The sequence below is a fragment of the Hemibagrus wyckioides genome, linkage group LG14 (assembly GCF_019097595.1).
Source record: "Hemibagrus wyckioides isolate EC202008001 linkage group LG14, SWU_Hwy_1.0, whole genome shotgun sequence".
Taxonomy (NCBI): domain Eukaryota; kingdom Metazoa; phylum Chordata; class Actinopteri; order Siluriformes; family Bagridae; genus Hemibagrus; species Hemibagrus wyckioides.
Genome location: NC_080723.1, coordinates 20262208 through 20278536, shown reverse-complemented (window position 1 = coordinate 20278536; position 16329 = coordinate 20262208). Strand labels below are relative to the sequence as shown.

At 40.2% G+C, this 16329-nt stretch overlaps 3 gene segments (V, D, J or C); 1 reads left to right on the top strand and 2 right to left on the bottom strand.

The window, feature by feature from the left end:
* Positions 1 to 1123: 1123 nt before the first annotated feature.
* On the bottom strand, positions 1124 to 2069 carry LOC131364603 (probable non-functional immunoglobulin kappa variable 6D-41). The segment is given in 3 exon segments: positions 1124 to 1170; positions 1539 to 1910; positions 2021 to 2069. Coding segments are annotated over 3 exon segments (468 nt in total).
* On the top strand, positions 2068 to 3806 carry LOC131364602 (immunoglobulin lambda constant 6-like). The segment is given in 3 exon segments: positions 2068 to 2091; positions 2778 to 2832; positions 3391 to 3806. Coding segments are annotated over 3 exon segments (399 nt in total).
* Positions 3807 to 12902: 9096 nt separating this feature from the next.
* Positions 12903 to 16281, bottom strand: LOC131364601 (probable non-functional immunoglobulin kappa variable 6D-41). The segment is given in 4 exon segments: positions 12903 to 12949; positions 15337 to 15377; positions 15801 to 16122; positions 16233 to 16281. Coding segments are annotated over 4 exon segments (459 nt in total).
* Between the last annotated feature and the right edge of the window lie 48 nt (positions 16282 to 16329).

Genomic DNA, 16329 nt, shown 5'->3' with positions numbered 1-16329 from the left:
GTTAAATCACTGTTCTTGATGAACAGAGGAAGATGAGTTTTTTTAAGTGCTTGTTTTAGTGGTTGGTGTTTGAATAGAATTGGTCTTCAATGTTGTCTCATCAAATTTCAGAAAAAATGTGGTTTTGTTTAGGATGGGGCAGGCACGTGTTTGTAGCTTTCACTTTTACTGGGTCACCACACCTCCATGCTATATGTCTCCTGATTCAATATATCAGCAAACAGGAAGGATACCTGAAGCACAGGAAGTAGTAATGCACTCTGTCTTAAAAATATTTACATTTACAGTATTTGGCAGATGACCTAATCCAGAGTGAGGGAGAAGTGCTTTGTAATCTCCAGCAAAACACATCCTCATTGTCTAATAAAATATTTTGAAGTTAAATCACTGTTCATGATTAGTTAGCATTAGTAGAGCAGCACAACAACAGTAGAAGTTTAACAAGTTCTCATTTTAGTGCTTGGTGTTTGAAGGGAATTGGTCTTTCTTTGAAGACAGATAGTGACTCAGCTTTTCATTCAGCCAGAGGAAGTTCATTCCTCCACCTGAGGGCCGAGTCAGAGAAGAGTTTTGATGTAATATGAGGAGAGAAAGTCAGATGGTGTAACTCAGAGAGCACAGCATCCTGACATGGGGAAGATTCTCCTGGGATCTACATCAGCTTCAACTTGCTGAGATTTAGTTTCAGCTGATGAAAATAGATAATGGTAGGTGAGGCAGGGATGTATGATAGATGGATGAAGACCAGGTCCAGAACATGTAAACCATTGTTTGTTAAAGTGAAGCTGTTGATAATCAAGTTAAAGGAGTTCAAGAGACGGAGAGTAGGCAGGAAGTCTGGAGGCTTGTCTGAAGGGAGGTTTCAGTCTAAAAGTGGAGGAAGTGAGGAGGTCTTAGGACTAATGAGGATGACAGATGGATTAGATTGATTTTTGACAGAAACAGCATTAAAAGAATGAAATTGTTTAAACTGATACAGTACAAGAGGTGTGTGAGAGTTTGACACACACATGGTCCCTGAATCCACTGCAGGAAACCAGGTCTCAGTCTGCACCAGGAAATAAAGAGAATGAACACCAGGTTTATACAAAAACACTGAGAAAGAGTCTGCGGACAAGAGGAGTTACACCAGTGACTGAGTCAGAATCCAGAGCAGGACCAGACTGTAACCTGAAACAGATTTATATTAATTAATAAGACCAGATTAATAACAGGAATTGTTTCTGGGTCAGAATCAGAGAATGTACTGGGTATAGGATTAGTAACAGAGAATGAATAAATGGGAAATGATCAAACAGTTTGAGTTATGATAAATAGAACAACAACAATCTAGAAAAGTGCAGAAATATTTATGTTAAACTGTTGGATGTGATGGAATGTGTACGATGTGGTGTGATGATTTCTAAAGTGATTTCTAATGTGAGTTGTGAGTTAGTGTGGTGTGGTTCCTCTCCTCCACAGAGTGTCATTGTGTCGTATCACATCCTCCAACTCAGCACCTGCAGTCTCTCCCAGCTGCAGCAGTTCAGTCTCTCTACAATCTGACTGAGGGAGGTTTTTGTACGACTCTATAACACGGTGTGAGTGCCAGATACTACTGATGTAATGCCAACTCTGACAGTAGTAATCTCCTGCATCTTCAGTCTGGACTCCACTGATGGTCAGAGTGAAATCAGATCCAGATCCACTGCCACTGAAACGAGCTGGAATACCTGACTGTCGCTGATTTGCGAGCTTAATCAGGAGTTTAGGAGCTTCTCCAGGTTTCTGCTGATACCAGCTGAAGTAGTGACCATATGAGCTGTGATGATACACTGCCTGACTGGTTCTACAGTTGATGGTGACTGTTTCTCCTGGAAGAGCAGATTTCACTGCAGGAGTCTGAGTTACTGTGGCTTGACCTCTGCATTCTGAAAAATACACAATAACGCAGCATGAAACTGAAATATTCTAATAGAAACAATAAGTGTATTAGTATGAACAGATCATTGTAGAGATAAAATATGAAGCAGTGTCTGACCTTGAGTCCAGAGGATCAGTGTCCAGATGAAGACGGGGATCAAAGTCATGGTAGCTGTGGGTGAAGTTGCTGTAGCAGCAGCTCTCAGTCATGAAGTGTTAAAGTCACAGCGCTATAAACACTCCCAGAGCACTGAAGCATGTGCTGCCAATGCAAAGTGTCCTCTAAGTATGGAAACACCTTTACCACATTCTTCTAGTCTTCATTTTCACACTACTACAGAGTTATTGTGTGAATTTTACGTCTGGAGTCTGATGGGGATTTTCTGGGAAATACTTTTAGGTCTAAGATGAACTAGAGAAAGAAACTTAAATGTTTATAATAGAATTGATTCAAGTGTATAAATGTAGTAGAGAAGTTCAGATTTTCAGTTTAATTCCATCAGGATTCAGACTGACTACAGAGGAGATGTAGAAGAGATCAACATTAAAAAGTTATTCTTTACTATATTCATGTGTCATGTTTATTGTGTTTCTGACTGTAGAGATGAATCTCATCACTAATCCATCATTCAGTGTTATTTCTCCTCCAGTCTTCTGCAGTGTGTACAGTACACTGTGCTCCAGAGTCAGACCTTTTTACTGAAACATCACTGAGTTTAAACAGATGAGTGATGAAGAAAACTTACTTATGAAGAAATCTTTAATCTTACAGTTGTGTTCTGTAAATTAAACAACAATTATTGAACTGTGTGTGTGTGTGTGTGTGTGTGTGTGTTCACTGTAGTGTGACAGAGGTTTTTGTACGACGGCTTCAGAAGAATGTATCACTGTGCGCAACTATTGGTGGAGGAACCAAACTGTCTGTGGGCCGTAAGTAACCTGTTTACTAATTACTGAAATGGAGTGTGTTCAGATTCATGGTAAAATAGGTTTCACAAAATGTATCTGACTATAGTACTAATAGTTCATTTTAATTTACATTAAATGTACGACCAAAACATATATTATTCATTGTGCAAATTACTGTAACAGTGTTTCACTGAATTATTCTAAATACCTTTAATATCTTAGAGACTCTGACTTTATGAACAGATGTCCTGAAGGCTAGAATGTATTTATTTAAATTATAAATATGTTTTAATTAAATGCTGTTTAATCACATTATAAATATTATTAATATTTCATATTATTGAAGGTAAAGTACAGTTAAAATTGAACTTGATGTACAAATGTTCACAATAATATAAATCATTATAGCTGTAAGATGTAAAAGTATTAGAATTGAATGTGAAACGTTTGTGATGCTCCACTGATCTCAGTTCTGCTCTGTAAGATATAAAGGGAAGTGAAACACACACAGTGAGCTGAAACAAAGCCTGAGTGACTGACAGCTGTCCATTCCTGTCTCACCTCTGTGTGTGTGTGTAGGTGTCACCCAGCCCAGTGTGACGGTGCTGCCCCCCTCCAGTGTGGAGCTGCAGCAGGAGAAGGTCACACTCATGTGTGTGGCCTACAAGGGCTTCCCCTCGGACTGGAAGTTGAGCTGGAAGGTTGATGGCAGCAGCTGGAGCTCGGGGGAAAGCAGCAGCACCTCCGTTCTGAACGCTGACGGCCTCTACAGCTGGAGCAGCACACTGAGCCTCCACCCGGAGCAGTGGAGGAACAAGGTGGTGACCTGTGAGGCCTCCAAAGACAACCAACCTACTGTGGTGAGCACAGTGAACACAGAGCAGTGCTCAGAGCTGTGAGATCACACACACTTTACTCAGCTCACCTTCTACTGCTTCACTGTGTGGTACATGTGGCCTTTACTGCTCAAATCATCCTCTCTCATCATTTCATTTGTGTTATTAACATGTGAGCTCACACACTCCTCAGTTTAACTCAGCTCTTCTTCTTAATTATCACCTAAATATGTGTTAAGTGTGTGGATCACTGCAATGTCCTGCTTTGAATTATTAATAAAAGCTTTTGAATCAGTAAACACGTTTGCTTTACATTGTTAATTAAACACATCATACACAAATCACCAATGCATCTGTCTCAGTATCTGCTGCTAAAAATAATAATAATAATTTTCCATTGGTATTTTATTCCATACTTTCACAGGGAACTTTGGGTTTATAATTTTTATATGTGCTGTATTTTGAAGTAACATATAATTGAGAGAAATAATCACTGAAAATCTGTTTGAGTGAAGATTGAAGATGTAAAGCATTTTCTTTTCATATAAATTATGCCAAAGCTTATGATATTTTCCAAGCCCCATCAAATAATCAAATACTGACACAATGGTTATAGAAATTAAACCATTTTAATCATGACTATATCTCTGTAGATTACTCATACTGTACCAAAATATAAACTCTATGATTCATTTGGTCACAGTTTCAGTGAGCAACACCACCCCAAACTCCACCAAACCCTGAAACATCAAAACCAGGAAAGTCCATCAATCAGGAATGGGACTGTTGGAGCTCCACTGCAACCAGCATGTAGTGAACTGATTGATGTGAACTGATAGAAAAGTAACGTAAATAGATGAGAGGTGGCATCTCAAACCTCTGAACTTGTCAAACATCTATAACAGTAAAACACTTCTCTTACTGAAATAAGACATACGATACTTTGGTCTCTGTTTTAGCCTATCCACTTCTAGAATATTCTTAAAGTTGATTAGGTTTACTTCTGAAGAACCAACAACAACATTAATTAGAAAAATAACACAAAATTCTATGAAGACATGCAGCTGAGACTGTTGTCCTTCTAGCCCAGACTAGACATAAGCTGAGAAATTCATACGCAAAAATTTACATCATTTATTCGTTCATAAATCAAATTTATCTATGGTTGTTACAGTTACCCTAACCCTAAGCAGAGATTATGATGAGAATGAATTATATCTTTCATATTTTCTGATACTCTGGAGATAATGTCAAACACCACAGTGAGTCAGTGTGTCCAAACATCAGTACAAAACTAGCAATTATTAGTAAAACTATATCAGCAAAAAAGGAAACCTGACCATTAGGCAGGAATGTTGTGTGTTTTCAGGAGGTAGGGAAGTAGGATTTTGCTGCAAGGCCCATACATGTTTTTGAGCAGTCTTCATGAGCAGGATAGTCTATATGGATTTGGTGTGTGGGGGACGAGATAGAACAGAAATGTACTTGATAATTAGATACTTGATATTTAGAAAACTGTGATGATTTCATTTGTGACAGTAAGTAGTACTATCACAATAGTAGTAGATATGAGGGAATGTGTGCAGTGTGGTGTGATGATGAAGACACAGAGCTAGGTTAGGGTTAGGGTTCAGCTGTATCGTCTCCCACCATGACACCACTCAGGTCACCTCATTCCGAAAGAGCCACTGTGAAGTCCACTAGAATTCAAGTGCATGCTTTAAACCATGCTTAGCAGTCTGAGGTGATGTCAGTGGTGTAGCTCTGCTGAAATAAAGCTTCAATGTGGAAAGCAGGTCTCCTTTTTCATTAGCGAAGTGTCTTTGGCAGTGATTTGGAACAGCACCTTTAACAGCAGGTCGAGTGCAGCGCTGTGTGTTGTGCTTGAGTGAGTTTAGCTGAAGAACCATGAACATCTGCTGAAAGTGGTGATCTATTCTGGGTCTCAGAGCTCTTCATGCAAATCTGTGTGTTTGTGTGTGTGTGTGTGTGTGTGTGTGTGTGTGTGTGCTTTTCACTCTTCGGTCTGCCTCTGTGTGTACTACCAGGTGAGGAGTATCACTTTCACTTCTTATTTCTCTGATTGGAAGAAATTTGCATCAAACTATTGAAATGATTAATAAATTCCAAATACATTACAGAATAAACAGATTTAAGAGAAAACATCAAAATGTGTTTTCTCTGTTTGAAAAAGGAAAATAAGAATCTTGAACAGAAAGACACACCTAGTGCTGTTGTTTCATTTTTGGATCTTCTTATACCTGTAGTCATAATGCATAATATGGGGTCAAGACACAGATACACAGAGAGAATGTAGACAGATTCATCCTCATGTTAAAAATACAGGTAGGAACAGGACAAAACAAGAATTTACAAATTATGATCCAGACACTATAAGCTAAAATAATGACTACTGGGATGAAATAATAATAATAATAATAATAATAATAATAATAATAATAATAATAATAATAATAATAATCATATATTATATCTTTAAAGAGGCCTATTCAAGACCAAAATCTTGTCCATTTTTACACACACACCCACACCCACACACACACACACACACACACACACACAAAGGCTTGATCAGAACTTGATTTCTCTGACGATACACATGATCTAGAAAAAAAGCCCTGAATTCAAAAGTGCTGAAATGACTCTTCCATCGTAAAGTATGAACAGAGCAGGTGATGTTCTACACATTTCCTCATCTCTTCCTAACACTTGCTGTGGATTGAGAACACAGGGCTGTCTGTCAGCCAGCATTTTAGCCTGTTATTTACAGAAATTCATCAGGTTTTTACACCCAGTGAAAAAACCACAGGAAAAGAAAGAACTAATATTTATCTTTATTTAATCTTGGTGTTGCTAGGCATAAAATTTTCTACTGGGACACAGGCCCCCATCACTCAAACTTTTATTAATTTTGTATTTTGTATTAACTTTTGTATTTCCAGGTTTCCCATGTTATGTTTTTGTTAGTCATGTTGTATTTGTACAGTGTTCTGTGTAAGTCTTGTTCTAGTTTGGATAATAAATAAATAATTTTATTTCATCCTGCATGTGGGTCTGATTCTCTGCACTCGGATGATCACGACTTCCATGGGTTCGATCCCCACTTCATGAAGATTACAGTGCTACAACTTAAGAAACTGTATATGGATGTAGTTAATAAAAGTGAAAATTTAATAAGGTACCAAATTATGAATTACCAAGTGATTCAAAATAAAAGATGAATTAGTTGAACTAGAATTAGAAGTCAGTAGGTATATTGTTTGAATGTTGTCTCATAAAATTTAATAAAAATTTGAGGTTTTTGTTAGGATGGAGCAGGCATGCGTTTGTAAATTTTCTTACAACTGCATTCATATAAACTGCATTCACATAAAGCAATCCAATTACTTTTCCTGCTAAAGGCCCAGAATCTTAATTACACATTTACATGATGAACTTAAAAGTGCACTAGAATTACAACAGGGCAAGATGCAGGTAAGACAAACCTAATATAAATGTAATGGCATGCGGTGCACATTCCCCTCTTCGCCACCAGTGGGAACCCTCGTCTGAATATTGACATTTCCGGGTCATGCAGTGTTCACTTCCTGTCTATGGGACTTATATACCACACACTCACAGTTCATTCTTTGCCAGGTTTTGCCAGTTTACTTGCATTTTCAAGCCATTTGTTTCCATTGATCTTGTCTGCCTTCCATGTATGACCAAGTTTTCCAGTTTTTCGGTTTTGCTTGTGTCTTTGTCTTTATTTGGATTTGTCGCCATGCTGATTGCTATTTTCTGGTTTTTGGACTCTGACTGTTTCCTGTTTGTTCTCACTGTCTCACGATTTGGATTTGTATGCTCAGATTTCTTAATAAAACACTACATCTACTCCATCTGCATTATTGTTACAGAAAATTTCGCCAAATGTAAATCCAGCAGAGATTCTATAGCAGCAACTCACCACATTGCATGCAATAAATGAACAACTGTTGAACACCATTCAAGGACGCCTACAGTGGCGAGCAAAAGGGGCAAAAATGGTGGTCACTGACAAGTATGATGGCTCTGCAGAGACATATAAGGAATTTCTCCATCAGTGTAATCTATTTTATTCATTAACCTGAGGCTTTTACTGAGGAGACTACACAGTGTGCCTTTGTAATGTAATTGCTTATGGGGAGAGCAGTCTGAGATAATGATCTTCAATTAACAAGTTCCTTCTCCTATTTCTCACAGCAAATTCGAGAGGTATTTGAATACCCTGGAGGGGGAATAGACACTGGACCACAACTTCTACAGCTAAGCCAAGGAACTAACACTGTGATTATGTTGTCCAATTCTGAACAGTGGTAACCCATGAGCTGAATATGCACAAAACTCTTTGACCCACTCATCCATTGGGCTTCCAGTGTGTATTGGGTTTTCAGCTCCCATTATTCGCATGGTCTGGCGGAGTTGTCTAATGTCCCTGTAGTAGATGAGTAGTATCAACACAGCAGGGTCGTATGGGAGGGTGCTCATATGCGGCCACAGAGAGCAGTGCGCCACAGTATACCCAGGCCAACTGAAGACACCGTTCTCATCCTGATTACCCGCCTGGTCAACTGGTCAATGGCCCTCGATCTGTAACCCCCACCTCCGACTCCCATGTAGGAAGCTCAGTTCCTGCTACATTGGACCTTTCAAGGTGATGAGGCAAATCAACCGCATAACTTATTGCATACCCTGCGCAAATTGTATATCACCCTCATTCCATGTATCATTGCTCAAGCCAGCCCATGTGCCACCCAACAAAAGCCCCATGACACTATACCTTCCCATACTCTGGACACTGAGGGTTCCCCAGCATACCTGGTAAGAGAAATTCTCAACTACAGACAGAGAAGAGGCCACCTCTAGTACCTGGAGAAAGTTCATGGGTGGATTTCCTCGACATTCTCGACCCCTCACATGTCCAAGAAATCCATGAAAATCATCCAGAGTGACCCTCTCTCAGACCTAGAGGTCGGCCTCATAGAAGAACAGTGGGAGGTGTTTGTAGAGAAGAGGGGATTCTTTAATGACATCCAGTGCACAAGCCAAAACTCGTTTATTTGAGACACCAACTTCTTGCTCTGAAAAAGTCCCCCGCTGGCGTGGTTCCCCATTTACCTGACGAGGTGAGGAGACGGTATCATGGCTGCAGAGCTGGAGCTAAGCTAAAAGCTAAGTGGCTAGAGAAGAAGTGGCGATATAAGCCTTCTGTATCCTCTGTAATCATGGGAAACGTGAACTCGCTACCGAGCAAGGTCGACGAGCTTGCTGCGCTGGCGAAAAATGACAAAACCTACAGAGAGTGCAGTTTATTGTGCTTCTGTGAAATGTGGCTAACATCTAGCATTCCGGATGCTAACATGGAGCTACCTGCCTTCAGCATGGTCAGGGCGGACAGAGACACTAAAGCCTGTGGGAAGCGGAAAGGAGTAGGACTCGCCAACAGTGGAAACATTGAGGATGTTGTTGACTGCACTACTGACTACATCAACTTATGTATAGACGTTGTTGTTCCAGTAAGAACTGTACACTGCTATGCAAACAACAAGCCCTGGATCACAAGTGATATCAAGGGACTTCTGAACCAGAAGAAGAGGGCTTTTAAGGATGGTGATCAGCAGGAGCTTAAGCGTGTGCAGAAGGAACTAAAAGTCCAGCTCAGGGAGGTGAAGGAGCAGTACAGAAGAAAGCTGGAGCAGAGGTTGCAAAACAACAGCATGAAGGAAGTATGGAGCGGAATGAAGACAATAACCAGATGCAGCTCAAAGCAGGGTAACACCATTGAAGGAGGTGTGGGAATGGCGAACCAGCTAAATAATTTCTTCAACAGGTTTGACGACCCCAACTCATTCACACCTCAGTACACTGCACCCCCCATCCCCACTTCTGCTCTCAATCTACCCACTGAGAACAACTATGGCACAGAGGAGGAGAATAATCATCCACCCATGATCACAGCAGCCCAGGTGTGCGGAGAGCTGAGGAGACTCCGTCCCAGCAAAGCTGCAGGCCCAGATGGAGTATCTCCACAACTACTGAAGGCCTGCGCAATGGAGCTGGGAGACCCTTCACAGCACATCTTTAACCTGAGCCTGGAGCAGGAGAGGGTACCTCAGCAGTGGAAAACATCCTGCATCATCCCAGTCCCAAAGAAACCACGCCCTGGAGAGCTGAATGACTTCAGGCCAGTCGCCCTGACGTCTCACATAATGAAGACCATGGAGCGGGTGATGCTACACCACATTAGGCCACAGGTCCACCATGCCCTCGACCCTCTGCAGTTTGCATACCAGGAGAAGGTGGGAGTAGAGGATGCCATTACTTACATGCTACACAGATCCCTCTCTCACCTGGACAGCAGCAGCGGGGCTGTGAGAATAACATTTTTGGACTTCTCCAGTACATTCAACACCATCCAGCCGCTGCTCCTCAGAGACAAACTAACAGAGACGGGAGTAAGCTCACACCTGATTGTGTGGATCACAGACTACCTGACAGACAGACCTCAGTACGTGAGACTGGGAGATTGCAGGTCTGACACTGTGGTCAGCAGTACTGGGGCACCACAAGGGACTGTTCTCTCTCCGGTCCTGTTCACCATCCACACCTCAGACTGTCAGTATAGCTCAGAGCTCTGCCACATGCATAAGTTTGCGGATGATACTGCTATCGTTGGCTGTATCAGGAAGGGACAGGAGGAAGAGTACAGACAACTGATACAGGACTTCGTTGCATGGTGTGATGTTAACCATCTGCACCTCAACACTACAAAGACCAGGAAGATGGTGCCAAAACGTACAAGTACCTTGGAGTACAGCTAGATGAAAGAATGGACTGGACTGCCAACACAGACGCTCTGTGTAGGAAAGGACAGAGCCGGTTGTACTTCCTAAGAAGGCTGGCTTCCTTTAACATCTGCAAAATGCTACTGCAGATGTTCTATCAGACTGTTGTGGCGGGTGCCCTGTTCTATGTGGCAGTGTGCTGGGGAGGCAGCATAAAGAAGAAGGACACCTCACGTCTGGACAAGCTGGTGAGGAAGGCAGGCTCGATTGTAGGCTCAGAACTGGAAAGCCTGACATCAGTGGCAGAGAAGAGGGCACTGAGCAGGCTCCTGTCCATCATGGACAATCCACTGCATCCACTGTACAACATCATCTCCAGACAGAGAAGCAGCTTCAGGTTGCTGTCACTGCCCTGCTCCACTGACAGACTGAGGAGGTCCTTCCTACCCCATGCCATGCGACTCTTTAATTCCACACGGGGTGGGAGGAGTCAGTGCTAACACTACTCTTCTCTCTGTACTGGACTGTACAATAAAACACACACTACACAATACACTCTGGTTTATACAGAACTCTCAATACACTGAGATTTGCACAGGACTCATAAACATGCAGTTTTTGCACATAACAGTTTTTGCACATCGAATAGGTCTGTAACCTTAATCACTTGTCTTACACATTACTTATCTTGTTCATCTCATTCTCCATATTTATTCCTAAATCTAAATAAAAAATATTTAGTATTTTTCTGCTATATTTTCTTGTATTGTTATATTCTGCTATATTTTGTAATATTTTATGTTTTGTTATTTGATATATTTTTGTAATATATTATATTTTTTGTTTGATATATTTTTTGTTGTATTTTTGTACCCTAATTTGGGTATTTTAGTATTTTTGTTAAATTCCTTCCTATTTTATCTATTACCTGTGTTTGTGGATACTGCTGGAAACTGTGAATTTCCCTTTGGGATGAATAAAGTATCTATCTATCTATCTATCTATCTATCTATCTATCTATCTATCTATCTATCTATCTATCTATCTATCTATCTATCTATCTATCTATCTATCTATCTATCTATCTATCTATCTATCTATCTATCTATCTATCTATCCACTCCTAGCCACATTTTGGATTTGTCGCCATGCTGATAGCTATTTTCTGGTTTTTGGACTCCCTGTTTCCTGTTTGTTCTCGCTGTATCAAGATATGGATTTGTATGCTCCAATTTCTTAATAAAACTCTGCACATGGATTGTACATTTAATCCATCTGCATCAATGTTACAATGAAGTTTCTTTAATGATAAGAACAGATAGAAAAAACAGTCAGGAGTAATGGATAATACTGGGTTATCAACTGGAGGAATATGAATAAATTAGAACAACACCTAAATGCTATCTGTCCCATGATTATACAATATATCAGCAGACAAGAAGCAAACCTGAAGCACAGGACAGCACAGGAAGTAGTAATGCATTCTCTATATTAAGAATATTTACATCTACAGCATCTGGCAGATGCCCTTATCCAGAGTGAGGGAGAAGTGCTTTGTAATTTCTAGCAAAACACATCCTCAGGGTCTAATAAAATATTTTGAAGTTAAATCACTGTTCTTGATGAACAGAGGAAGATGAGTTTTTTTAAGTGCTTGGTTTAGTGGTTGGTGTTTGAATAGAATTGGTCTTCAATGTTGTCTCATCAAATTTCAGAAAAAATGTGGTTTTGTTTAGGATGGGGCAGGCACGTGTTTGTAGCTTTCACTTTTACTGGGTCACCACACCTCCATGCTATATGTCTCCTGATTCAATATATCAGCAAACAGGAAGGATACCTGAAGCACAGGAAGTAGTAATGCACTCTGTCTTAAAAATATTTACATTTACAGTATTTGGCAGATGACCTAATCCAGAGTGAGGGAGAAGTGTTTTGTAATCTCCAGCAAAACACATCCTCATTGTCTAATAAAATATTTTGAAGTTAAATCACTGTTCATGATTAGTTAGCATTAGTAGAGCAGCACAACAACAGTAGAAGTTTAACAAGTTCTCATTTTAGTGCTTGGTGTTTGAAGGGAATTGGTCTTTCTTTGAAGACAGATAGTGACTCAGCTTTTCATTCAGCCAGAGGAAGTTCATTCCTCCACCTGGGGGCCAAGTCAGAGAAGAGTCTTAATATGAAGAGAGAATGTCAGATGGTGTAACTCAGAGAGCACAGCATCCTGACATGGGGAAGATTCTCCTGGGATCTACATCAGCTTCAACTTGCTGAGATTTAGTTTCAGCTGATGAAAATAGATAATGGTAGGTGAGGCAGGGATGTATGATAGATGGATGAAGAAGATAGTCTCAGTCTGCACCAGGAAATAAAGAGAATGAACACCAGGTTTATACAGAAACACTGAGAAAGAGTCTGCGGACAAGAGGAGTTACACCAGTGACTGAGTCAGAATCCAGAGCAGGACCAGACTGTAACCTGAAACAGGCACAAGACAGACACAGAGACTGAGGCTGAGACCAGATTAATAATAGGAATTGTTTCTGGGTCAGAATCAGAGAATGTAGGATTAGTAACAGAGACTGAGTAAATGGGAAATGATCCACCAAACAGTTTGAGTTAAAGATAAAGAAGAAGAAGGACACCTCACGTCTGGACAAGCTGGTGAGGAAGGCAGGCTCGATTGTAGGCTCAGAACTGGAAAGCCTGACATCAGTGGCAGAGAAGAGGGCACTGAGCAGGCTCCTGTCCATCATGGACAATCCACTGCATCCACTGTACAACATCATCTCCAGACAGAGAAGCAGCTTCAGGTTGCTGTCACTGCCCTGCTCCACTGACAGACTGAGGAGGTCCTTCCTACCCCATGCCATGCGACTCTTTAATTCCACACGGGGTGGGAGGAGTCAGTGCTAACACTACTCTTCTCTCTGTACTGGACTGTACAATAAAACACACACTACACAATACACTCTGGTTTATACAGAACTCTCAATACACTGAGATTTGCACAGGACTCATAAACATGCAGTTTTTGCACATAACAGTTTTTGCACATCGAATAGGTCTGTAACCTTAATCACTTGTCTTACACATTACTTATCTTGTTCATCTCATTCTCCATATTTATTCCTAAATCTAAATAAAAAATATTTAGTATTTTTCTGCTATATTTTCTTGTATTGTTATATTCTGCTATATTTTGTAATATTTTATGTTTTGTTATTTGATATATTTTTGTAATATATTATATTTTTTGTTTGATATATTTTTTGTTGTATTTTTGTACCCTAATTTGGGTATTTTAGTATTTTTGTTAAATTCCTTCCTATTTTATCTATTACCTGTGTTTGTGGATACTGCTGGAAACTGTGAATTTCCCTTTGGGATGAATAAAGTATCTATCTATCTATCTATCTATCTATCTATCTATCTATCTATCTATCTATCTATCTATCTATCTATCTATCTATCTATCTATCTATCTATCTATCTATCTATCTATCTATCTATCTATCTATCTATCTATCTATCTATCTATCTATCCACTCCTAGCCACATTTTGGATTTGTCGCCATGCTGATAGCTATTTTCTGGTTTTTGGACTCCCTGTTTCCTGTTTGTTCTCGCTGTATCAAGATATGGATTTGTATGCTCCAATTTCTTAATAAAACTCTGCACATGGATTGTACATTTAATCCATCTGCATCAATGTTACAATGAAGTTTCTTTAATGATAAGAACAGATAGAAAAAACAGTCAGGAGTAATGGATAATACTGGGTTATCAACTGGAGGAATATGAATAAATTAGAACAACACCTAAATGCTATCTGTCCCATGATTATACAATATATCAGCAGACAAGAAGCAAACCTGAAGCACAGGACAGCACAGGAAGTAGTAATGCATTCTCTATATTAAGAATATTTACATCTACAGCATCTGGCAGATGCCCTTATCCAGAGTGAGGGAGAAGTGCTTTGTAATTTCTAGCAAAACACATCCTCAGGGTCTAATAAAATATTTTGAAGTTAAATCACTGTTCTTGATGAACAGAGGAAGATGAGTTTTTTTAAGTGCTTGGTTTAGTGGTTGGTGTTTGAATAGAATTGGTCTTCAATGTTGTCTCATCAAATTTCAGAAAAAATGTGGTTTTGTTTAGGATGGGGCAGGCACGTGTTTGTAGCTTTCACTTTTACTGGGTCACCACACCTCCATGCTATATGTCTCCTGATTCAATATATCAGCAAACAGGAAGGATACCTGAAGCACAGGAAGTAGTAATGCACTCTGTCTTAAAAATATTTACATTTACAGTATTTGGCAGATGACCTAATCCAGAGTGAGGGAGAAGTGTTTTGTAATCTCCAGCAAAACACATCCTCATTGTCTAATAAAATATTTTGAAGTTAAATCACTGTTCATGATTAGTTAGCATTAGTAGAGCAGCACAACAACAGTAGAAGTTTAACAAGTTCTCATTTTAGTGCTTGGTGTTTGAAGGGAATTGGTCTTTCTTTGAAGACAGATAGTGACTCAGCTTTTCATTCAGCCAGAGGAAGTTCATTCCTCCACCTGGGGGCCAAGTCAGAGAAGAGTCTTAATATGAAGAGAGAATGTCAGATGGTGTAACTCAGAGAGCACAGCATCCTGACATGGGGAAGATTCTCCTGGGATCTACATCAGCTTCAACTTGCTGAGATTTAGTTTCAGCTGATGAAAATAGATAATGGTAGGTGAGGCAGGGATGTATGATAGATGGATGAAGAAGATAGTCTCAGTCTGCACCAGGAAATAAAGAGAATGAACACCAGGTTTATACAGAAACACTGAGAAAGAGTCTGCGGACAAGAGGAGTTACACCAGTGACTGAGTCAGAATCCAGAGCAGGACCAGACTGTAACCTGAAACAGGCACAAGACAGACACAGAGACTGAGGCTGAGACCAGATTAATAATAGGAATTGTTTCTGGGTCAGAATCAGAGAATGTAGGATTAGTAACAGAGACTGAGTAAATGGGAAATGATCCACCAAACAGTTTGAGTTATGATAAATAGAACAACAACAATCTAGAAAAGTACAGAAATATTTATGTTAAACTGTTGGATGTGATGGAATGTGTACGGTGTGGTGTGATGATTTCTAAAGTGATTTCTAATGTGAGTTGTGAGTTAGTGTGGTGTGGTTCCTCTCCTCCACAGAGTGTCATTGTGTCGTATCACATCCTCCAACTCAGCACCTGCAGTCACTCCCAACTGCAGCAGTTCAGTCTCTCTACAATCTGACTGAGGGAGGTTTTTGTACGACTCTATAACACTGTGTGAACCAGTAGCCAGTGATGGAATGGTAACTCTGACAGTAGTAATCTCCTGCATCTTCAGTCTGGACTCCACTGATGGTCAGAGTGAAATCAGATCCAGATCCACTGCCACTGAAACGAGCTGGAATACCTGACTCTCGCTGATTTGCAAGCTTAATCAGGAGTTTAGGAGCTTCTCCAGGTTTCTGCTGATACCAGTGTAAGATGTGACCATATGAGCTGTGATGATGCACTGCCTGACTGGTTCTACAGTTGATGGTGACTGTTTCTCCTGGAAGAGCAGATTTCACTGCAGGAGTCTGAGTTACTGTGGCTTGACCTCTGCATTCTGAAAAATACACAATAACGCAGCATGAAACTGAAATATTCTAATAGAAACAATAAGTGTATTAGTATGAACAGATCATTGTAGAGATAAAATATGAAGCAGTGTCTGACCTTGAGTCCAGAGGATCAGTGTCCAGATGAAGACGGGGATGAAAGTCATGGTAGCTGTGGGTGAAGTTGCTGTAGCAGCAGCTCTCAGTCATGAAGT